Source organism: Merops nubicus, unplaced genomic scaffold (assembly GCF_000691845.1).
Source record: "Merops nubicus isolate BGI_N331 unplaced genomic scaffold, ASM69184v1 scaffold5995, whole genome shotgun sequence".
Classification (NCBI taxonomy): Eukaryota; Metazoa; Chordata; class Aves; order Coraciiformes; family Meropidae; genus Merops; species Merops nubicus.
This window is the reverse complement of record NW_008607560.1, coordinates 192,493-217,646: the sequence shown is the minus strand read 5'-3', so window position 1 is coordinate 217,646 and position 25,154 is coordinate 192,493. Positions and strand designations below refer to the sequence as shown.

At 36.3% G+C, this 25,154-nt stretch overlaps 1 protein-coding gene across 1 annotated transcript in view; it reads left to right on the top strand.

Moving 5' to 3' along the window:
* LOC103772636 (usherin-like) overlaps nt 1-9,455 on the top strand; it is a 103,311-nt gene extending 93,856 nt beyond the window's left edge. The window contains exon 20 of the mRNA XM_008939977.1: nt 9,217-9,455. Coding sequence (XP_008938225.1) covers nt 9,217-9,455 — 239 coding nt within the window. The remainder of the gene's footprint in view (nt 1-9,216) is intronic.
* The last annotated feature ends 15,699 nt before the right edge of the window (nt 9,456-25,154 follow it).

Below are 25,154 nucleotides of genomic sequence, written 5' to 3'. Positions count from 1 at the left end.
TTTAAATGGAAAATTTACATCAACGCAGCTGACCCATTCATTCGTTTATGATGCTAAGAAATTGTAATTTGTTGTTGGGGCTTTTTAGTGTATGTGTCATGTTAGCACAACAGGGTATGTAAAATGCACGTGCTGTGCCAATGTCTTGCTTAACCCATGAAGGAGAAGCATGTAGTTTTTGTATAAGCTAACATACATACATAGTGTATGTGAGAGTCTGAATTGGAAGCAACACACATGCTTTGGGTCTGCTCTTTTGAAAATGTTTATTTGGTCCGTAAGATTTAAGAGGTTTTGCTTTGTAGATATGTATGCTCACACTTTGTTATGGAAACAGTGGTTAAGAAACTGCATGTATGTGCTTGTGCACCTTAATAAATTTGCAGCCTTTGAGTTAATTTCAACTACGTGTGTCATGGAATTCAAAGTCACTAAGTTTCTACAAATTTAGGGTAAAATAAGTATCACTATAGAACAGAGATGGAGAAAGCCTGTATTTACTTTGAAGAAAAGACTGGCATGAACTCAATTCTTAGACATCAGAGGATTAAGAGAGTTTTAAGAAAGAAATTGTTAGGAAAATCAGCCTCACAAGTCTCTTTGTTCATGGAACAAGGTATTCAGTACAGCTTTTTAATACTACCAACTATAAGCTCAAAATCTATGCTATGTGACTTACTGGTGCTCACCTGCAGATTGCTGACTGCTTAATATTGTGGGTTCCTTTTGTATAGGCATTTAAACCACATTAATTACTTTCACGGTATTAGCATTTTTAGTTATGGAGTTAGTGCTGTTTTGTCACATGAATATTGTGATGATGAGCTTTGAAATTACCTCTCATGTAATTTGGTCTCCCACAGGAAAAAATCTGAAAATTTCTGCTTTGCAGAATGTTTTCCTATATTCCTTGGGCTGTATTTGAGTTGCCTGAATTTCGTCAAAGCTCCTCTGCATAATCAACGCAGAGATATAGGAGTTTCCAAACAAGGAATAAGATGCTCCCCAGAGCGAGTAAATAAAAAGTTTTATGTATATGAACTGAAGTGGAATTTAAGCTGTTGGAATATTACCTTTAGTCTGCCCTCTGTTCTTTATCTATTTATTTGTCTTTCCATTTGTTTTCAAGTGCAAGATAGATGAATTGTTCCTTGATTCACCTACGTCTTTGCGTTTCAGTGGGCAAAGATAGTTTTGCCAGTCTTCCCTCTTGCTGAATTGCTGATTTCAAAATTTAGTTTGCTTCCTCATACTGCTACCTCTTAAGTTTTAAGCTGACCATCTACAGAGCACTCCTAGTTTATCCCATAGCATAATGCTATGCAAGGGACAACATTCCAGTCTGTGCTGATAACCATGGAAACAAATATGGCTTAATCAGTACACCTTATTACTACAAATGATCCAACTTTGCATTTATACATTTATTAAAAGGTTCAGGAACAATAGCATAGTTATGTTTGACAGCTTGCTTATGACCATCTCCTCCCTGGTTGTCTTAATATTTAGAGACCTAACACATGAGAGAAGACAGGAGAATACAAAATAGAATAACAGATATGTCTCTATTTATTAAATGTTTGGCAATGTAGCCTTTTCCTGCTTACTGTTGAATCAGTCCTATATTTGGTTCTTTTTAAGTTTTTAAAGCATGCTAATGCAATGTCTCAAACCAAAGAGTAAAACACTTAAATTTTGCACACAATGTTCTTCCACCAATGAAATTTTTCATTCTTTTTAAGAAATTCTCATTAAAAAAAAACCAAAACTTTTAATGGTTTCTATCCAAGTGATTTGGTAGATGTTGTGTGGTTTTTTTGTTTGTTTGTTTGTTTGGTTGTTTTTTTTTTGTTGTTTTTTATGTGCATGTTCTACTATGTGAAGTTCTGTAAAACTCTGTTTCCAAAGAAGATTTAAAGAAACACTGCTTATGTGATGACTCCTAGATCAGAGTGAGTTCAAACTTGGAACAAAGTTAAGAAAAACTAGTCTCCATCATTTGTAAAAATAGATGATCAAGTCTTAGTTCATTAATATCCTTTTGTGTCGTTATATGATGCAAAATGAAATTAAAATTGCCCTTCTAGGACTGTTGGAGAGTTCTTTTCCATGCAGGAATGTCTCCCTGGCACAGAGACTGCCTCTCTGGCTGGATGCCAGTCCCCCTCCATGCCCTGGCAAAGGGAGCTTACTGGAGGAAATCATGACTGAAATGTGCTCCAACATGATGGTCCCCATCCTTTGTAACACAATCCAGGAGCTTTGAATTGTGTTCCAAGTTGGGCTAGAGGTTATACTAAATTAGACTAATTCTTTTCCTCTGATGCTGAGGAGGATAATGGAAAGCCACCTCTACTTCTTCCATGTATGAAGTACATTGATTTATCACATGGAGCATTTAAATCAACAGGTACCTTCCAGGCTATAATTTTTGTGTATCCAACTGATGTATATTAGCAAGGGGCTTGCTTTTGGAATTGCCATGCCTTTCAAGTTTGCCACTAGAAGATTCAAGTAATTTTAAAGTTTTGTTCATATCCCTGAGTTAATTTGAAGACTAGCTATAAAAAAAAGTCTCTTCCCTTCAAAATCTATCATTCTTCTATTTCTCTGGCAACTTGGTTTTAAAATAGTCATTAAAATAATTAAAAAGTGTTCCATACTATTTTCAAGCAGTCTTATGTAAAACGAAGAAGATGCGCATTCCACAGTTCTTGTGGTGTTTTAAGTATTCTTTGTGCACTGCAATATTTTGCACATGCTATTGGAAGCCTTGGCTGATAGGTGAGGAAAAAGTACCCTCAAAAATCTCAAATCAAATTTCAGCTTCGTTTTTGGTTTTGTTAACCCAAGATCATGATGTGGAACTGCATATATGTAGCTGAAAGCAGTACTGGACAGTAACTTTACATTTTTCATCTCAACAGCTGGAGCCACATTTTACTTCAGTCCTTTCTCCAGAATCTACTGTGTTCAAATTGCTGTTTGTTTTTGGCATTCAGCCTGTTGTTACTAGTTCTTAGGCCATATATATATATTTTTTTTTTTAATTTTTTTTTTTTTTTTAGTTTTCAGAAATGCTTTTTACTCTGTGGTTTTTAACTCATGTATGATTCTGAGCTGGTACCTTGAAATCTATAGTGTGCTAGCTGGTAACAGTGAAAGACTTAGTTCCTTAAAAACTATTATTTCAAATTTTTTTTTTTAACAATACATTTGCAAAAAAATTAATTACTTGCATTATTCTTTGCAGCATCTACCAAGACAAAACACTGATGTCTTCTATGTTTTTCAGTCAGGCAGAGAAACACCTTTTTATCCCAGCAATTTCCAACATTGCAACAGGGTGGAATTAGCCATGTGAGTGCTTGGACTAGGACAATTGCTTATGCTACCCCTCTCAAATCAGTCAAAGGGTGCCTTAAACAAACTATACAGCTATGTTTCATTAACTACTGTGTGGCTGAACTTATTTCTTGTAATTAAGTTCATCTTTCCTTTGCCACCCTTAATTTTTTTTAAACTTCTTTTAAAAATAATTTCTTAAGAAACATCAAAGTATGGCTTTGTGATTGCTGCCAGTTACCCCAGCACATTGTATTGTTTATCCATTGCTTTTGGTGGCAATTACAGGGTTCAGTAGCTAATTTGTGGAAGATATTCTCTCCAGCACCAGCTGTATCTGCCTTCTTGGCAGATTTCTCAAGTAGTTGTATTGGTGGCTTTGGAGTTGCCTCTGGGTTTGCTGGGGTAATGATGCTGGTGGGCTTTCTGGGCTGTCTTACTCTCCTTGATGTCATTTTCTTTTTGATTACCCTTTTAATCTAAGTAATTTTTACATTTTTTCCATTCATGAAGAAGGTCCAGTGCAAACACTTTTCAAAAGCTTTAACCCATTTGTCATACCAATACAGCATTTGTTTATGCCTGTCATAGACTGGTTTTGTACAAAATGCTGTGCCTTAATTTTAAAATCACAGATACCCATTAAACAGGTAGTAAGTAATGTATATTTTCCTTTGGTACAGAAGAGAAATATGAGGGCCATTTGCTGCTGGCCTGAAAACAGAGATTGTTTTGCATGCATGTACATAAGTCTTTTCATTGTGAATAGGACCCAAAGTGATTAAACAAGCACTCTTAATATGTTAATTTATAATTTTAATTACAACAATCTTGTATATATAGTCATTAGTGAATACTAATATAAATATTTTTCTACCTTTTTATTCATAATGCATAAACCAATCATCCAGTTACTTCTCGGCAGTTGCCTGTTTCCGTTTCATAATACAATCTTTGTTCTTAGTTATGAATGCATTTTGTTCATTCCTGTCTTGAATAATCCCTCATTAAGCTAGTCACTTTCTGCTCCATGCTAAAAAGGAAAAATTATCATGCAAATGTGGCATGCCATATTAAAAAGCACATTACCAAACACTTTTGTTGCTGTCCTTCAATTAGTTTCCCTTCTTTGAATTTAATTTCATTTGTTGTTAAACTACTGACTTGATGTATGGACTCATGAATTTGAGACTGCTGCCAAGAATGTAGCAGGAAAAAAAATCAAAGCCTCTTCAGAAAGCTGCAGAGGCGAAGCTGAAATGAATTTGCTTCACCTTTGACAAGAACACTTGAGCAGCATTGGAATCCTCTGATGATTCAGCTTGGCTAATTATCCAATTATTTATTTCAAAAATAAAGACACTGTTTTACAATTAGAAAAGCGTAAAGTAATCTGAGAAATTTTGTAATGACGGATGACTTAAGTAACTTCTGAGATAAATAGTATCTGCTCAAACTTGTCTTGCCAAGTGTTCAAGCTGCAGTTAAAACTGCTCTTTGAGTTTCAGAAAATTAGTAGAGACTCAAATGTTATTTGTTCCTTCTCCCTTACCAACTGCATACTATGCTTCAGAAAATAGCTCAGTTTGTTCTTTTCCCTCCGTGTCAAATTTGCAAGGTTTTCAAGCTATGTTTAAGTTGCTTTCCTCTTGATTAAAAGCTTTTGGTTCAAAGCAATACTTTTTAATTGCCTAATAATATAAGTCAGTTCTTAGGAAAGAACCGTGCATTTAGGAGTTCATTTGCAATATAACTGAAAAATTCATTGCATGGCAGTAAAACAATTTACTGTTAATTACAAGGAGAAGAATTTGCTGTACCATGCTCACAGATTGCCATGAATCATGCAGCACTCCTAGAGATTTATAACAGATGTGTAAGTGGGATGAATTAGCAGGGTTTAATAACAGAGACACAAATCATGCAGACTTCAAGGAGCTTTAATTGATATACTAGAATGTGACGGGCATGAATCACTCAGCCATTCAACAGCACTGTAACATATGGTCAGCTCAATATGCTGCATCTTAAATCGGTTGGTGAGTCGTTGGTTGTCCCATATGGTGGAAGCAATATATTTTTCATGATTTTTAAAAAATACTGTGGAATACATGTATTTTTAAAGAAATATGATTGTAACATATCTGTGTTATTAAATTTTCTTCTGGTGTCCATTATGGGTAGTTTTTATTGGTTCTGGGGAAAATTCCAAAGTGGACTCTAAAGGATCTCCTAAAAAGATAAAAATATTGTCAGAAGACATAAGTATTATTTCTTTACTCATTTACTGTTGAAACGACTGATAGTATTGTGAAGGGCAGAGAAAGAAAAGATCATACCAGAAGTGTTACAGCAATCTTAGGGTCCTATGGACTAATAACTTAATGCAAAAATGAAATGGATGACCAGTAGTGAGGCATGCAATTTTAAGTGCAAGACAAATACCAAGATGGAGAAAAAAACCAAAAATGACATCCTCAAATTTTCCAAATATTTCTATTTTAATTTGTATGTATGCATTCTGAATTCACCTCAAGAAGAATTAAAAAACGTATATTTCTTTTTATGGTTACCTTCCTGAACTACTCAGAGTGCTGAATCGAAGGCTTCTGTGGAAGGGTACACAAATACCTACCTACAATATGCTGAGCAGTAGTTATTCAAACATATGTAAGCCTGTTAAATTTAGCCACAGTGTAAATATGTTATTCCTGGGAAAAGAATCTGGCAGAGTGTGGAAAAGCTTTAGCAGTTGTATTAGTAAACCTGACAGACTTGAGAAAGGAGTATTGTATCCTTAGAACCGTGGCTGCCAGAATTTAATGTCAACAATTAAAATTTATTTTGATCCTTACCTAGTGTTTATTACTGTTTGTATACACAACAGACCTTACTAATACAGAGATGCACTATTAGATGGAATTACCATCTGTTCAGACCGAAATGCTGGCATCTGTCTTTGAGGCTAAAACTAAAATGATATTATTTCAAACAAAACAAAATTAACTGCTCTCTACCTACCAACTTAATTTTTTTTTGTGTACATGTGTGTGCATAAACACATAAGAAAGGCTTATTTGTAATGACCTGTGTAGCAACATCTATATTTAGATATACGACCTCAACGTAAGCTGTATGGACCATCTGTCTTTATTGGTCTTTTTTGTGCCCTTTGCTGCACAATGGCATGCAGCAATCATGGGCTTTTAAATACTGTTTTAGCTTTATAATATATTAAATATGTATTATATAGCAAGACATTAAAACTACATAATTAAAATACACAAAATGTGACTTTGAATCCACTAAAATGTAGTACACTCATTATTTTGACAGATGTGTCTTAACAGAACATGACTAAAAAAAATTAAATAGGTAAAATTATAGTCAATTCATCTTTTAAAAAGTAGCTACAGGTACCACAGTGACACCTTTAGGAAAATATATACTCTATCTTTTAGTCTTGAATATTTTTAATTTCAGCATGTGGTACCCTGCTGGGCTAGTACTGCAGTTTTCATTCTTGTCTGTTCCTATACAGAGTCAGAGTTTGGTTTTCTGATGGTGGTGTGTTTTGTCTTCTGTGTGTGGTGTTTTGTTTTTTTCTTTTTTTTTTAAGTTATGTTACTGTTATGTACAGTCTTCTACTGTCTTGATGCACAAGAATTCTTAGGCATCAACAGGACTATAGTTTAAATACTAATGTTATAGCAAGGATGTTACTTTCTGAAAGGGTAGACTTTTGTTCCATATATCACAAAATAATAAATTGTGTCATGCCAGTGTTTAATGCGTGTACACAGTGCATTAACTGTAACTGTAGTACATTTATTTGTGCTAGAGGAGACTGGAAAATGATTAAAAAATCAATACTTCCCTGTCAGAGAAGCAAGTGTTACGATGCATTTAAGTAGTTAATTGCATAAGCCCCATAAAAGCTTCAGGTTTAGGTATCAGAGATGCCATAATTATGGTCCAAGTAGCTGCCGTTTATTAATACTAGACTTTAAAGGAAGATATAGTTATTGTCATGAGTGTTAGTTAACTGTATGCATTTTAGAAATAATGAATTTTGGCATTTCTATTTTACCATCAGTAAACTGAACTGGAGGGCTCAACCTCTTATGTTCACATTTAAAATGCTGACGTACACTACTTAGCTCAAAGGTGAAGTTTTGATTGTTAAGCCATGTTTTCTATTTAAACTTGTGAATTAATACCACAATTCATTAGTGCTGTGCCCTACTTATGCAGGAAAGCTTATGACCTCACACTGCATTACTTCAGTTTTGACATTGTAAATTTTACCATAGCGTGAGATACTAATTAGATTGTGAAGTCATAAATGATGCCTGAGCAGGAATTTACAGCACATAGTGCCATTGGCAGTTTCCCAGTTCCCCAACTCTATGCTTTCTCCAAGAACAGTATTTATCAAGTTAGAGAGGGGGCAAGGGAGAAAAAAAAAAAAAAAAAAGGAAAAAGAAAAAAGAAAAAATTAGTGACATGCTACAGGCAAATAGGAAAAATGAAAAATTTGTTAATGATCTTGGAAATGCACGAATGTTAAAAAGGATGTTATTAATTCATTCTAAATGAAGCAATCTCTCCTTCTCTAAAGAACTCACACTATTTACAATGCTGTGCTGTGAAGTAATATGTCAGATTTCAAAGGCCCATATTTTAATTTGGGTTTTATTGTACTTGAAAAGCATTTATTGCTCTTTACTATATCGTTATGGGAACAAGTAATTTTTACAAGTTGTCGCTGTATTTCACTTCCTGGGTAGAAATGAAGTTTCTGTTGTTAAGTCCTTTTCTTTATCAGTGAAAGAAGGGGAAGAAAAAAAGGCAAGGTAAGATGGATATGGATTGTATAGGTAGTAGAGTCTCCATGCACTTCTCCAGATTATGTCTTTTATTGTTTCAGTGATGGTCCATTTCTGTCCCACCTGTATGGCCATCCTGCCATTATCTTAACAGGTCATGCTGCCCTCCAGTGGCTTACTGAACAGTATTTAAAAAATAATAATAAAAAAGATTGTTCATAACTCAGCTATAGTGTGACCAACACTATCAAAACCTTTAAAAGAATATCAGAGTATTGGTTTTAATGGTAGGATGATCATTGTAACATAAAACTATCTTCTGCTGGTACCTTCTTGGAACTAATCTTGTATGGAGTCTTACTGTGCACCAGTGTTGGTGGAGAGAAGTTAGAGATGATAATTTTCTTGAAGTGAATAATTATCTGAACATATGCTAATGTCTTGTGTGTGCACCATGAGGAAAACAACCTGATGGACCTTTAGTATTTTGGACAGATAGCCGTTCTGTTGTTTAGTGTAAGTTCAGTACTGAAATGCTTGTGTTGTCATGGACCATGCTACTGAGATACAATGAGTAAATCAGCTTTCAGATTGTCCTTAGGTCATTCACTCAAATCCAACGCTCAAAGTTATACAAATACATGCCTACAGTTAGTATGGCATGGGAGGCTATTCAAAGAAGGACCACAAATATATTTTTGATGAAGATGTTGATTCAGATTGTTAAATATTCTGAAAAAAAAAATATAAAAAAATTCGATGTTTGAAAAAATTATGGATATAATAACTAGAGACATTTACCTTAAGCCTGAATAAATGAGATATTTCTTGTGGAATTGGAAATAAGTTCTTATAAAAATTAAGAATGTTGCTTTGGTTGGGTTTTTTGTTTTCTAATTAAGCTTCTATGGATATCTGTGTTTATTCTTGAGATGATCAGAAACTGAAGCAGGTTGTTTTGCAGAAACTGTGCAATAAATAATTTCCCAAATGGACAATGATACTTACATAACTTTTTTTTTTTTTTTTTTTTTATGCACAGCTCCAAGAAAACTTAGTGCCCCTCATGTTGAAGGAATAAACAGCACAATGGTAAAGATAAATTGGAATGAACCTGAGGAACTTAATGGGCCTTCCCCCATCTACCAAGTGGAAAGGATGGATTCGTCTTTACCTACATTGACTATAGAAGTAATGAAAGGGGTCCGTTTCCCAGGAAATGGATATTACAGATTCGCTAGTTCCACTCTCCCTGCCAACACTTACTTTACAGGTAAATGATTTTAAATGACTTACAAAATGTACTGATTGTACTCTGCACTTATTTTACCATTTATTATCATCTTCTATATAATTTTCATGGTAAATCCATAGTTTTTAATTTATAAGCATAGTGTGATTGTTTGTGATGTATGGACTATATACATTTTCACATAAGAAGCCTACATAGAATGTTATTTGGTATGTGGAATTTGTAGTCCCTTGCCTTTGGATGTAGTGTGATGGTGAACGTTGCTGCATATTTGACTCATTTCATAGTGGTAAATATAAGACGGATTTTATTCATTCTTCTGGGATAAAAACTTTTCAGTTAATTTGTTTTGAATACTAAGGCATGTTTTCTTTGGTATCTTTCTGAGGATTCCTGAGGTTGCATAAGCACTCAAAAAGCATTCTTTTCCATGTTCAGAACAGGATGTGGTCCTGTTTGTTTTGCCAAGGAAAAAAAAAAAGCCTGCCAATCTGATAGAAGTGTGCTGTTTCTGTGCCGCTGGGTATTATCTCCTCTTTTTTTTGGTTAGTAATTTATAATGGAACTTTTTTTTGTTTGTTTGTTTTGTTTTGTTTGTTTGTTTTCAGATGGAAGCAGACCAATTATCCTATGTTCTTTGATTGTTATAATTTTCTGATATCTTCTTTTCTGGGGTAAAACAGAGCTGAGGACAGTATGTTTGATTTTTTTCTTTTTTTGAAAATAAACCTGGTTGCCTGTTTCAGATGTTGTAGGGTGTCTCTAAGTGAAATGTTGCATTGGTGTGCATGATGTATGAGTGTTTAAAAGAAGAAATGGCAGAGCTGATTTAAAATAAAAAAGTGTGTGTGAAAGGGGTGTGTGTGTGTACGTACGTATTTCAAGTAATGTGACTGACAGCAGCAATGGGAAAACCAAAAGAAATCTAGGCAACAGTGAAAGCAAGAATTAGATGGTACTGCTGATGATGGGAAGGCCGTACCAGAATGTAATACAACTTAATCTGGTACTAAACGTTGTTTATTAAGATGGATGAGGGCTACAAAAACCATGTAGCATTGATGACATGCAGAACAGTGCTGAAGTTTTGAAGAACACTCAGCTCTGACATCCCTTGTCATCTGGGTCACCACAGGTAATTCTGGCAAGATATCTTTTGGTACGTGAAAGTATGTGTATGCAAATTCAATTTTTGTTTAAAACAAAAATCAGCTTGCCTCTCTATGATTACTCAGTAAAAAAAGAATGAAGATCACTTCAGGATTTTTCTTGCTAGGTGCTTACTTGACTGATAGTCAAATAATAATAACAAGTGATAATGTGTTAGTTAAATATTGACACCATGTTGACTTGCAAAACCTGTCTCTGTGCAGGAATCTGTGGGAACAGCTGTTAGGCTTCTTTCCTCATCCAAACTGCTCTATGGTTTTCCTGACATGAGAGTTTGCACTCTTTACCACGTATATAGTAAAAATAATTTCTGTTGTTCTTCTCTTGTCAGTTGTGATGATCTAAACAAAAGGTATTCCAAAGGAATCGTGAGCTGCGCTTTTTCTCACTGAAGCTCAAATCAGTCTCATCATTGTTGTATAGTTCAATAGTTTAATCAAAAAGTTAAAGAATTATGAGTGTCACTGGATTTCCTACTTCTCATCAGAAGTCTGAGAGAGTGTTGGGGGAAGAGGGTGTTGTGCTGCTGTGATTGTTAACATGCCTGTCTACTTTTAACCAAGCAAACGCAACACTTATCTCCTCAAACCCCAGTTCAGTCTGTGGTTTGGTTTTGCTCTGTAAGGTGAGACTGAGACCTTGAATAAGTTTTATTGAGATGATGTGAGGTGACATGTTCTTTTTTTAACCAGCTATTAGTCTGTCTGGAGAAAACCTAGGACCAAAACACACTAGGCAATTTGTCCAGACATCTGTTGGTAGTAACTGACAGGTTAAATTAGCCTGTTTTGGTAATGTGTAATTCAGGTACTTGGCAATTAATAAAGTTTTTGAGAACTCTAAGTCTGGGTTTTTCTCAGTAGATCATCAGTCCTTCTTCCAAAACACGATGGGGGAAAAATTCTAGTAAATCCAGGAGAGTTTAGAATGACAGACATTTAAGGGAATGAAAAAAATATTCTTTAATTGTACTCTGTGCTGATTTTGTTGTTGAGACCCTCTCTTACTACCCATCTCTGAAGACAAGCAGTTGGCAATTGTGCTTTATAGATGGGACGGCTTTAGTGTACATGCAGCGGTGTACATTTTTGACACAAAAGTGTGCCAGCTTGTATATGTCAGTCAGCTGACAGATACTTCTTAGTTTGTCTGGGATCCCCCACTGCTAATCCAGAAGAGATAGATCAGTTTATTCATTGCTAATAAATGCAGTTGTCCTCACCATCTCCCTGGCTGCTCTTACACTCCAAGGTGCAAGTAATAGGGGCAGATGTATTATCTGGGAAAACTTCCAAATTTATCTTTAGAAAAAAAAAGAAGTTGGGCAATAAGCACTGGCTACACTAAGCAGCATCCTTCTGTCTGTAACAAAGCCTCCAGCTGCCCAGGAAGATGTACTCTGAGTGCGCATTAGATGAGAGGAAGTCAGGTAAAGAAAAGGATTGTTTCTGCCAGAACTGTCCACATACAACTTCTGAGCTCTTCAAAGTGTTACGAAGTGTTTTAGGCATCTGTAAGATCACTTCCCAAAAGATGCAAACTTGATTTTTAACGCTTATTCATATCCCTTAAAATTCTGGGATACAACCGCATTTATTATATCTATCAAAATACTACCAGGCAAAGGAACTGTTAGTGGTGTTTTATTCAAGAAACTGATCCATCTCCCATCACACTGAAGCTTGGGGTATTCACGTGTTTATCTGCATCTCTTCCAAATGAGATAGCAAAATGCTATAATTCTGCTTGAATAGATGAGGAGTTGAAGTTCAGCTTCTACTTAATGCTGGAGTTTATACTAAAACAACCCCTCTAGAAATGGCTAGAAGGTTTTACTAATTATTTTACGTTGTTCATTTTATCAGTACAGCTTGTTCGATGCAGCTGTTGATCTGTAGTCAGAATGCTGCAGTAACACTGTTGTGTTTGTCTTTCTGGTTCTCTAGTAGTCAAGAGAGGTTCTGGGTGTAAACAGTCAAGCTTGGAGTTCAAAGAACTGTGAATAGCTAAGTGCCTGGCTACCTTTTAAATTCAAATTATACTGGTATTATCTCCTTAATGATTAGGTCCAAAAAAAGCCTAAGCATGAAGGTAATGATTGTGATGTCATGTTAACCTGGCTTTCTCCGCTAACAAATGGGTGAGAGTAGTTTGCTCTCTAAGGAAGTTAGGGCCTTCATGTGCTTTCTAGTGGAGACATATTAAGGCTTACAAGTGAGATCCTTCAAGATCAGTGAATAAAACATATGGAAATGGCATGCTGAACAGATGAGGGGTGTGAGCATCAACAACAAGCCAAAAGATATTTTTATGAAAAAGGTTTTTCCTTCAATTCCTTTCTTGCTGCTTGGTTGAGGTTTAGGACTTGAGGACTGAATGGATGAAATAAAAACTCACATATGGATTTTGACATACGTAAATGAGCCCTGCTTAGGATCAGGTTTGTTCTAATTTGAGTCACTACTTTCTGTTCAGGTTTCATAACATATCTCCTGAAGATTAAGCAGCTTTAACTTTTAATTTTACAGAGAGTAGATTATTGCGTGTTTCTTTGAAAATATGACTCCCTGAGAAAGCACGTGTGCACCCCATTGAGTGTATTGATGGATGCTATGCCTTCAGATAGAAATAGTGCTACTATTTAAACTTTGTAGAAAATCCTGTCAAAAAGCTGTGCAATAGGGTGGTGTTTTGTTTTTTTGGTTGGTTGTTTGTTTTTGTTTGGTTTTGTTTGGTTTTTTGTTTGTTTGTTTGGTTTGGTTGTTTTTTTTTTTTTTTTTTTCCTTTTTTTTTTTCTAGCCCAAGTATACTAGATTAAGCTCCTAAGGACAGAAAAAGGGAAGTTTAATTTTCAGGTTTTATTGAGCAAATAGATGACAAACATATTGACTTCCTTCAGAAAGGAACTTCTGGCCCCAAAGAGCAACTGTTTGAAAATTGAACCCTGAATGTCTCTGGGATACAATGACATTTGAGCTAGGAGTTTCAGGACTGCAGTTTAGTTGTCTAAAGTACAGTCATGGATTACAGAAATCACTTTTTGAATCTTTCCACTGAATGATCTATTGCCAGACAGAAGGTCTGTGTCAGAACTGATGAGATAGGGGGTATTATAGTTAGAAAGGACAGAAATTGCAGTCAGTTGGACACAAGAATGAGCAAGAAAGCTTCTTCAGTCCTTGCTATAGAGACATAGTTGAGCTCCATGAAGGGAAACTCAGTGTATCTGTAGGGGTATGTCAGAACTTCCCCTTGTGTAAAGACTGACTCAATTGCTACAAAAGAAAGAAATCGCAGAGTAGAAGAAGATGGTGTGTGGAAGGTTGCGTTCTTCCTGAGCTGTCAAAATGTGATTACTTTTCAAACATGACATTGAACATAATTTGGCAATTCTGTGGCATTGTAGTGGGTTTTGTAAATAATATGCATATTTTTTTTTTTTTTGTATGAAATGAAACAAAACAAATGGTCAAAGCATGCTTTATGTATTGCTTAAAATGGCATTTTACCTTGATGTCAGGAGTTAACACATCCATGTGAGAAGAGAGGCCTTATTTAGGTATAGAATATTTAATTTTTTTTCAGGTGGATGAAAAATTCTTTTGATATTTTAAAAAAGGTTAAATTATCTGTAAGTATTTTAATATGATTTCTTTTGGGTGCTTGTGTCAAGTTTGGCTGAGCTGATTTTCCCCATTGCAGCCCTCCTGGTGCAGTGCTTTTATGTTGGGAGTTAGAAGGGTGTTGATAACACCCATGTTATGACTACCACTGAGCAGGGCTCGCAAAGAACTGAGGCTCTTTCTCACATTAGCCCCTTGTAGGAGAGTCCTGCTGCCCAGGAAGGGCCAGACATCACCTGGGAATGGCAAATGGGAAGTGGAGAGTAAATCTTTGTTTTTAGCTCTTCACTTCCACACACGGCATTGCTTGGCTTTGCTTTTCAATTAACTTGTCTGTGTTTTTACCCACATGGATTTTGTCTCCATCTTATTTCCTCTCTCCTTTTGTTCTGCAGAGGAGGGAGTGGAAAGGGGGAGGGTGATAGAGTGGCTTGGTGGGCATCTGGTGCTCAGCCAGGGTTAACCCACCACATGCTACTTTTTTAAAAAGAAGATTATTCATGTATTATTGATCAAAATGCAGTCCACTCTGAAGAAACTTTTGTGTATGGCCTTGCTTTGAATCCAAGTTATCTGAAATGGGATACTACATTTAAAAAGCAGTGGGTCTTGCCTGGAATATGTATACTTGGCCAACCTCTAAATGGTGTGAGTTCAGCTCTGTAATAATTAGGAAATAACTGTTTGAGGTAAGATGTTCATATATTCAACACTACAAGTAGAGCTTTTTTCCAATGAAATTTTTAGTGTTGTGAAGTGGTCTTAAAAATGTGTATTTAAAAAAAAAAAAAAAAAAAAAAAAATCTGTACCAGCCTTTTTACTGCCAAATTCTGACTCAGATACACACACATTTCTCAGAGTGGAGAATCTTTCCAATAATGATGTTTCTTAATGAGTTTGCCATGGAACACTGCACAAGTGTCATTTACATTTGTTCTGAGCAAAACTGCAGAGAATGGCTGTGGTCATTCAGTGTTGGATCTCCCTGTAGCTCTTTATCACAGTGACCTCTCTTTGCAGTAATGTAAAACAAATTCTACTCTAATCATGAGCAAACATTTCATAGCTGGTAAAAGGCCCAGATATCTTCATGAGTGTATGGAAGTCAAAATCCAGGCCTTTTCCAGAATTGCAACAGAAATTTATGGAATGCATTACAACTGAATACCAAGAAAATGAACACAATTTGAGGTCTAAAAATAAGAGGAAACACTAAAGAAAATTACATAGTTCAGAAAATTAAGGGCTGAAAGGAGACATGATAATGATGTTGAAGTACATAAAAATGTGGAGTTTAAAAAGAGAGAATGAATTTTTCTCAATGTCTACTGTGAGTAAAGCAACAGTGCACTTATACTAAGCTTTAAATATAGCAAGTACACAAAATCTTTTAAATAAAAAGTTGAGACTAATTGAGTAAAGGAGTACATTGTTGTGACAGAAAAAAATTAAACTCTAATACTGCAGATTGAAATACTAGTTGGATGAGCACTTGTCAGGAATAAACTAGGTAAAATTGATTCTGCCTTGGAGTAAGTGGATTGATTCTGTGACTTCTAAGAATGTTTTTCAAACATATATTGTATTATAAACTCAGATTAACCCAATAAAACTAGGAAAGATGTTGATTTCAACTGCCTTTTTTTGTTTTATTTTTTGGTTTGGAACTTTGCATAGAGTACTGATTGAGAATTTTCTATAAAGAAGGAAGGTTGCATGAGTTGGACAAGTTTTGCTTATGTTTCATTTTTTTCTCCTCTATATATTTCCCATTCTTTTTACAACTACTGAAGGTTAGAGATGGTTAGAAATTAGTTTTAGTCAGAATTATCCTTGAAATTGGAAGAGGAGTCATCTAGTCCAAGCTCTTGCTCATAGTGAGTCCAGCTAGACCTGTTTAGGCTTTTGTGTAGCTGAGTTATATCTGTGTATGTAGTGAAGCGGATTTCCAGATACGGTTCTAGTTTCCAATCTGACCAGCGTTTTAGTAATCTTTTCCACCTTATACCTATAGAATTCTCTGTATTTGAACTTATCTCCTTTGTCTCTTGTTCTGTCACTACAAAGCTCTAAGAAAGTGTGACTCCATCTTTTTTATATCGTTCTGTTGAGGTAACTGGAAGAAGGTAAGGTTATCTCCTTCATCCTTCCATGCTGAAGACTAAACAAACACTGCTCTCGTTGCCTCGTTTCATATGTCACGTGCTTTGGCTTTAGCCCTCTGTCCATCCTGGTTGTCGCTTCACTGGATTCAGTATGCCAGTGTTGTTGTTGTTGTTGTTTTTTTTTTTTTTTTTTTTTTTTGTTTTTTGTTTTTTTTTTTTTTTTTTTTTGTTGTTGTTGTTGTTTTGTTTTTTTTTTTCAATGCCAGAATACCCAAAACTGCATTGCAGGACTTTGAATTTCACAGGGATTCTGTCAGCTAGTTTCTCCAGCCTGTCGAGATTTCTCTGAGTTGCAGTGTATCCACTGCAACCCTATTTTTTTTTATTGCCTGCAAACTTTTTGATAGTACACTCTGTTGTGTTGCCTGGCATTCATTTTAATGAATATAACTGTTAAATAGAATTGGTCTCAGTACTAGTTCCTTGTAAATGCTGCCTACTGGACTTTGTGCCACTTGTCACAATCTGAATCCTGCTGTTTAGCCAGGTTTTTTTATCCACTTCTATAGTCCACCTGTTGTCCAACTATTTCTTCAGCCTGATGTCAAGGATCCTATGGGAAACGATGTTGTGACCATTGCTAAAGCCAGGGTGCACAACACTAGTTGATTTCCTTTTTGGCTGTTTAGTCAGTTTTTTCTTCATAGAAGGAAATCAGGTTGATTTGGCACAACTTGCCCATAACAAATCCATGTTGACTGTTCTGAATCATCGTCATCTCCTTTGTGTGTCTGAATATGGCCTCCTGCATATTGTCCGAAGGTTGAGAGGGCTAGTCTGTAGTTTCCCTAATCTATAGACACAACTTTACAGCAAATGCTGTTAAACTTGTTTTCTTCACCCATACCCTAAAAAAGTGAAGAGAACTGGAACAGAAGAGAGAAATCTGATCTTTTCCTTAGTTTGGCTATAACCTTTGACTCTCTGGTGACACTTTTCCCTTACATAGCTTTTTAAGAATCGTTCTTTATTTCATGACATTGAACTGAAGAAGGTAAGCGAGATTTTCTGAGGGGGAAAAAAACTATTACAAAAAAAGACTCTTACGCCAAGCTTTCTAATACTGAAAGAGAATGAAGGAGAGCACGTTTGTTTAGCTGACTTGGAGAACACACTTTGGGAACTTTCAGGAAATTTTTGATAGTCCCACTCATTTTTCAGACTTTTATTTTAAATCATATGGTAAAAAGCTCTCAGAGAGCTCTTATTACATCTCTTCTATCTAGGTTGTTGCCACAGGACGGCTTCTTAGAAATTCTTTTAAATTTTATGCAGACTTCTTACATTTTTTCCATTTGCCTCACAAAAGAATGATTTGAACCCATGTCTTTCTCTTCTGTGAAAAAAGGATGAAGAACTTATGTACCACCATTAAGTGGCTGCCTTCAGTAAGAAGGGGAACCATCCTTTTTTATTCCTGAGAACTGTTTGCAAAGGCATTTTAAGGTAGAATTTTGTCCTAGTACTTAAAATGAATTCACAGTTTCATCTTGAAAAACACATTCCTTTCTTTCTTCCTTCTGAATCCCAAGAAGCCTGAAGACAGGGACAAGAGAGGAGCTGTGTATAGAGGAGGAGTGATCCAGCACAACAAAGTGAACTCTGCTGCTTTAGGAACAAAACAATTTAAAACATTTTTGAACATGCACAACAGGGACTTAGGCAGCAAATAAGCCAAGCTGATGCTGACCTTGCCAGTGCTAGAGGGGTAATATTTTCATATTTTCACTAAGATGAACTGGTTTTGTTAGACATTGACATACTTTCTATCAGTATCAAGTATCTACTTTTTACTTTTTTTTTTTTTTTAGTAGAAAAGGTTTATTGTAGCCACTACAGAGGAGAAAAAAAAATTCTCCCTTTTTGTATTATTTCTCATATTTAGCTCTTGTACTTTAGCAGATCAGCTATGCAGCACAAGCTTTGGGATGCAGTTGCAATTTTTTTTTTGCATCTTTTTGGTGTTAGTGCCTAAGTACATTTTTGCCAGCGTTGTGTGACATTCTGCACTGTATGGTTAAAAGCTATTTCTTCTGTTTGCACATGGAAACTTTCAGCGCATGTAGTGGTCCTACCTGTGGAATTTGTAAAAGCAGTATCTTTCCTATTGTTATATGTAGCTGCCAGTCGAAAAGCTTCTTCCCAGACTACATCATAATTTCAGCTGTCTGCTTGAGCAAAACCAGCTACACAATTGGGTCTGTTGATCATCACAAATATACCACATGACCTGTACTGTTTAAAACAGCACTTCTTCCCTTTTAGTCACAACTCTAGCTGTTGTTCTGTTAATTTTGTGCCAACATGATTCACTATTTTGAAGTGTGGTGGGCATTCTCTCTGTAGGTAACAAACTGAAGAATTAGCTGAAGAAAGCATTTTTACCAATTGTTGTTTAGTCCAGGGTATTAAAAGCAGTTACTCTCTACCAAGTTTGTATTTTTAATAAACTGTTCTGAGAGTGTAACCACTTATATACCAAGCTATTTTATAGGTTTATCTCCACGTCTAAGGCATGCCTATATATTTAATGTTTCTTTTTCTTGCTAGTCACCAAACAAAATGCTGATGGGGTTTGATGAAGGAACTTTGCATAGGAGTTTGCACAAAGAATACTCATTGTATTTAATAAGAGTGACTGTGGAAAAGAATATTTTTTGTTTTAGCATCTAGTCGAGCTTAGCTCGGTCAGAATGGAGTTCTCATGTATATGTTCAGATCACTGAAGAAGCCAAAAGTGGGATTATATTCTGTGTTCACAAGGGCAAAAAGGGAAAGGAAAAGTTCCAGGAGACTTTGTGACTTTTCTGTGTGTAGTGAGGATAGTGGGTGCTCTCATATATATCTCTGAAAATAGTTATGGAAGTGTTTTGCTTCAGGCATGGTAATGTTTGGCATTACTTTTGCATTTGTGTACCACTGAGAAAATGTGCAAGATGGAGTGACTTGTTGGGACAGAGATTTAGGGAAATAAAAGTTGCTGAAAATAATAAATGTAAAGAAAAAGACAGAAGGTAGAAACCATACAAATGCATGAAGCTTAATTAAAAAATAAAATAAAAGGAGACAGGTGAAGGTGCCAAGTATCTTTTAAAAGAAGTTTTGCATGTGAGAGATCCATGTACTGTGTGTTAAATAGAGGCTCATTTAATTTTAATTAAAGCAAGGGCTGAAATGATACAGATCAAAGAAAGAACTTGAAGCATGTTTGAGCATAGAAAACAATAGTTCAATGGATGCTCATCTTTTAGAATGAACCTTTAAATGCTTCTGGAAGTTCTCAAACTTAAATACTCTCTGGTACACAGATAGGTGAAAGAAAACCATTTCCAGTGCTGGCTAGTCCAAGGAAGGATGGCAGGAATTCTAGTATTTTTGATGTTGCTTCTCTGTTCAAAGTTCTTCTTTACTTCCAAAGGATACATAAATCTTGTTCAGTTTTTTTTCTTCAGCCTGTAAATTGTACTGAGAGCTGTTTCTTAACCCTCTTAAGAAAGGCCACTATATATGGACAAAAGGACTGTAATTTACAGGAAGATACCTAGAGTTACATGAAGGATTGTGGCATGACAAGCTGTTGTATGTATTAGATTATTTATTTATGTTGAGGTGCTGTTTGTGGATGGGCACAGGAAGAATCTTATTTGTCCCTGCTGTTCTTGGATTCATACAATCATAGAATGCTGGATTGGAAGGGACTCTCAATGACTGTCTGGTCCAACCTTTCTTGGTGCTGCGGTTTGGGTCCAGGACTGCCACAGCACCGTAACAGATGCTCTCTGTTAACCCCCTCCCTCCACCCCCAAAAACTTTCTCCTCTCCCAAAAGGAAAGAGAAAGGGAAAAAGGGAGTGAGACTTATTGATTAGAACAGAAAAGAAAACAGCTTTAATACTACCACTAATAATAATGATAATAAAATAACTATGTATAAACGTATACAATGTTAGTACCAAACCCAGCTTGCCCCTGATGGCAATACATCACCATCATCCCCAGCTGGGGAGCAGCCCCTGGGGAAGGGGGTCCCAGGCAGGATTCAGTTGCAGATGGTGACTGGGTACAGGAGATGGATTCTGGAACTCAGTTCAGGAGCACACGGCTGGGGATCAAAGGCAGGATGGATGAAGTCCTCCTTGGGTGCCAGCCAAGCAGCAGAAGATGCTTCAGCTTCTACTGGATATGAGGGCTATGGGATGGAATACCCCACTGGTGAATCCTGGGGCCAGTTATTCTGCCCGCACCACCCTGCAGGTGCGTTGTGCTGTCTGCCCCTCTCTGTGTGGGATACAAGCTTAGCAATGGCCTTGGTCTGCACACCGATCCCTGGCAGTAACTCTAAACATGAAGTGTTATCACTGCTAAACCCAGACAGTTTGGAAAAACGCTGCTAACTTCAGACAGAGCAGTTAATTAGAAGAGCTTTAGCTAAAAAGCAAAATCATTGAGCAGAACCAGCCCTATTTTACCCCAAACCAGGACACTTGGGAAAAGGATGGTCTAGACAAGATGGCCCAACACCCTGTCCAGCTGAATCTTAGAAGTGTCCAATGCTGGGGAATCCACCACTGCCCTGGGGAGATTATTCCAATGGTTGGTCCTTCTCATTGTGAGAAATTTTCCTCTTGTGTGCAGTTGGAATCTACCCAGGACTGACTTGTGCCAGTTATTCCTTGTCTTCTCCATGTGACTCCTTGTAAAAAGGGAGTCTTCATCTTTTTTGTAGCCACCTTTAAATACTGGAACATGGTGATAAGGTCTCCACTAAGCCTTCTTTTTTCAAGTCTGAACAAACACAGTTCTCTCAGCCTTTCCTCATATAGCAGCTTCCCAGTCCTTTGATCATCTTTGCGGCCCTTCTCTGGACCCTTTCCAGCCTGTCCAGATCTTTTTTTTTTTGCATAGCAAAGACCAAAACTGAACACAGTATTCCAGATGTGGCCTCACAAGCACTGAGCGGAATGGGATAATGACTTCTTTATCTCTGCTGGTGATGCCCTTATTGATGCAATCCAGCATCTTGTTGACTTTTTTTTTTTGCCACAGCTGCACACAGTTCACTCATATTGAACTTGTTGTCTGCCAAGACTCCCAGGTCCCTTTCTACAGTGCTGCTCCCCAACTGGGTAGATCTCTGCCTGTGCTGCACTCCTGGATTATGTTTTCCCAGGTGCCAGACCCTGCATTTGTCTTTGTTGAACTACATAATGTTCTTTTTAGCCCACTCTTCGAGCTTATCTCGGTCTTTCTGCAGGGCGACTTTCCCTTCCTGTCTGCTTCCCCACTCGTTTTGTTATCCTCAGCAAATTTCATCAGAGTATGCTTGATTCTATCATCCAGATCACTTAGGAAGATATTATACAGTGTTTGGCCCGCTGTCAATCCCTGGGGGAGCTCACTTGTGACAGGTTAGCAGTTTGAAAAGGAGTTGTTTATCACCACCCTCTGGGGACAGCCTGTCATCCAGTTTCCCACCCACTGCACAGACCACTTGTCTAGACCGTAATGCATGAGTTTCTCTAGGAGTCTGTGGGGAACTGTTTTGAAAGCCCTGGAGAAATCCAGCTAGACGGTGTCCATCACTCACCCCACACCAACCAAGCAGGTGACTTTGTTGTAGAAGGCAATTAAGTTTGTCAAGCATGATTTGCCCTTGGTGAATCTGTGCTGGCTTTTCCAAATCATGTGCTTAATATCACTTGTGATAGCACCCATTAGGATTCATTCCATAAATTTTCCAGGGACTGAAGTTCTGATAGGCCTTTAATTTCCTGGATCCTCCTTTAAGCCTTTCTTGTAGATGGGGGTCACAATAGCCTTCTTGCAGTCTTGTGACATGTCCCTCATTCTCCACAGCTTCTCAGAGATTATGGAGAGCAGCCTTGCAACAACATCAGCCATCTCTCTTAACACCCTTGGGTAGATATTATCAGGGCCCATCATTTTTTAGGGTTCAGGTTCCTGTAACGGTTCACATATCAACTCTTCCTTCACTGACAGTGGGGCTGTGTTTGCATTAACCTGGATTTTTTGTTCTTAAGGCCTGGTGCTTAACAGTGCTGGTAAAGACAGAGGTGAAGAAAGTGTTGAGAACCTCTGCCTTTTTGGTGGTGTTGGTGACTAATTCACCTCTCCTGTTCAACACTGAGCCAATATTTTCCTTTTGATTCTATAGAGAGTTTTCAACGAGAATGCAGCACAGAGGTGATTATCACGATATTGGCTGGTGAGATACTTCAAGCCAAATTAACGCTTCCTGGTGCATACTTGCCCCTTATTTACATTATTTCTATAAAGGATTATTTAGTTCGATAACTTGAGACATTACATTTGACTAATACTGAGCCATTAAATTATTCCTGCTTTTAAGGTACAAATTCCTTCCCATATTGTTTTTAAATAGTAAAGATGTAACTGCTGAATTATGTATTGACTAGAAGTGTGTGAAGTGTCATGCATTGATTATGATTGCATTGTGAATTTTATCAGGAAATTTTCATAATAATAATATAAGGAAGCTTTTCACCTTCTAATTGATTTCCAGGGTGATTAAATTAAGACCTTGTCTAAGTACGACTGTCCTTATTAATTACTGGCAGAATAGAGAAATTAAAGGATTAAAAATTTACGTGTGTTAAGATTCAGTATTTAAGGTCTAAAATCAATCAGATCATAGACTGAATAATTCCATTATGACAAAACTATCATTCAGGATTAGACTGTGGTAATTTGAAGAAAAAAGGCTCTCTGCACCAGTACATATGGGAAAAATTAAGATTGCAAAATTAAAGCATCTAGAACTTAAGAAATGGTGTTAAAATAAGTAGCGTGAACTTAATTCAACCTTATTATTTTTATGTGTTATGATGGCATGTAATCAACAGATTAAAAACCAGCTTATACATAGGTTTTGTGTATGGTATAGACCATCTGCTGGATTTAAAATTTTTTACTGTTCTGCATAGGGCTTGGTGTCTGTCTTACTGTACATATATAATTTTTAAGTAAATGAAGATTTTAATTTTTTTCTTATCTTCGTTTTTCACTGGGATATCGCACATTCTATAATAATTGATATTCACTTTTACAACACTTAGTTTGTTTCATTGTATGAATGGAGACTTTGGGTAAAGAGCAAAGAGGACATAATGCTAATTTTAAATGCTCAGTTTTACATAGGGCCTGAGTTTTTTCGTGTAGTTCGTGTCTTTAAAGCAGAGATTCCACCGATCCCTGTTCAATTAGGAGCACTTAACACAGATTTCTGTGGTGTGTTTAAATGCAAACACTCAAGAAAATGAAGCGTGCATAACAAGTGAAGAGCTCTGGGAAGTGTGATTTAAGCAGTTTGCGTAAGAAGTTTGGAGAAGAGGTAGGGACAGATTTCTCCAGAGTGACATTGAACTGCATCAGCTGTGAAACTGTCCGTTCACTTTTCATACTCCCCTTCCTCTTTCATGAAACATCTGCAGCGCTCTACATCAAGTAAGACAGGCTTCTGTGCACAAAATCCTTATTTACTACATGAATTCTGTTTGAGTTGCTGAACATCATGAAATCCTTGAGGCATATTTCTTACAGGAAATGTGTGTTTGTATAATTGGAGACAATACCATTATTCATCCCTTATTTGTGTACGCATTCATTTTTTTTTTGACAATTTTGGTTTTGCATTTCCTAAATTTAAAGAGTTTACTTTTACAGACATAATGTAGTCTACATAGTTATTCCAAATAGTAATTAAAAAAAATAATAATCCTAATGTCACAGGAGAATCCCAGACTTATCCATCATGTGGAACATTGCTGACTAATACAGATGTCAACGGGTAAAAATCTTTAATATTAATGAAATTTCTGATCTGAACTATCAGAGACACTAACTGCTATACTAGATGATCACCTGTACCTGAAGTGCATGCTCTTCCACTGTATGCTGTGTTTACTAGCAACTTACATTTTCATCTAGATTTGTAAAGAGAGTTTTTACTAGTAATTATATGTTCTCCTGTTTTTCTATTTAATTTCACCCTATTCTCACATTTATTTTACTTTTTCATACTTTTCCTGTCTTGAGACTATGTTATTTATTTCTGGCCGTTCCCTCCTATTCTGCCCCCCCATTTTTTTTAAATAACTTTAGTTATTTAAGATTATAAGAGTGATTTAAATTAGTTATTCAAATTTGAATAATGAAGAACTATTTGGCATGAAAAAAATTTGGTGTAAAAGATTTTATTTTCCTTTGCTTACAATATAATATCTTAGAAGAAAATTATGTAATATGTTATTAAAGACCTGGCAGGTAAATTTCGCACTAAGTGCTGCTACCCTTCAAATTTGCAGACCTTGAGAAGAAAGTATCATCTGCATTTCAACGTTAGTGATTTGTTTTGTAAACACATTGTCTTAAAAAGTATGTTGAAGTTGCATATTAATTTGACTGAATCTTTGTTAGTTATTGTATGTGTGTACAGAGTTTCCAAAGGCTACAATAAGCTTTGTCATAGCATGGGATCCTCAGGAAACAGCACACAATGTTTCTGACACTAGAATGACATGCTTTCGTATATATTACTTGCTAGTGTTTTTCTTCAGTAAGCGTATGTATTTTTAAAACTGAACTAAAGAATATAACATGTATTTGATTAGATATTGGTTAAATGTAGTTTGTTGTTTTGACTTGTGAAGTGTGATCCCCTCCCTTGTTTTTTGAGCTATACAATGATGTGTTTTTCAACTATGAAAACAAATACCTCTAAACCAGATTA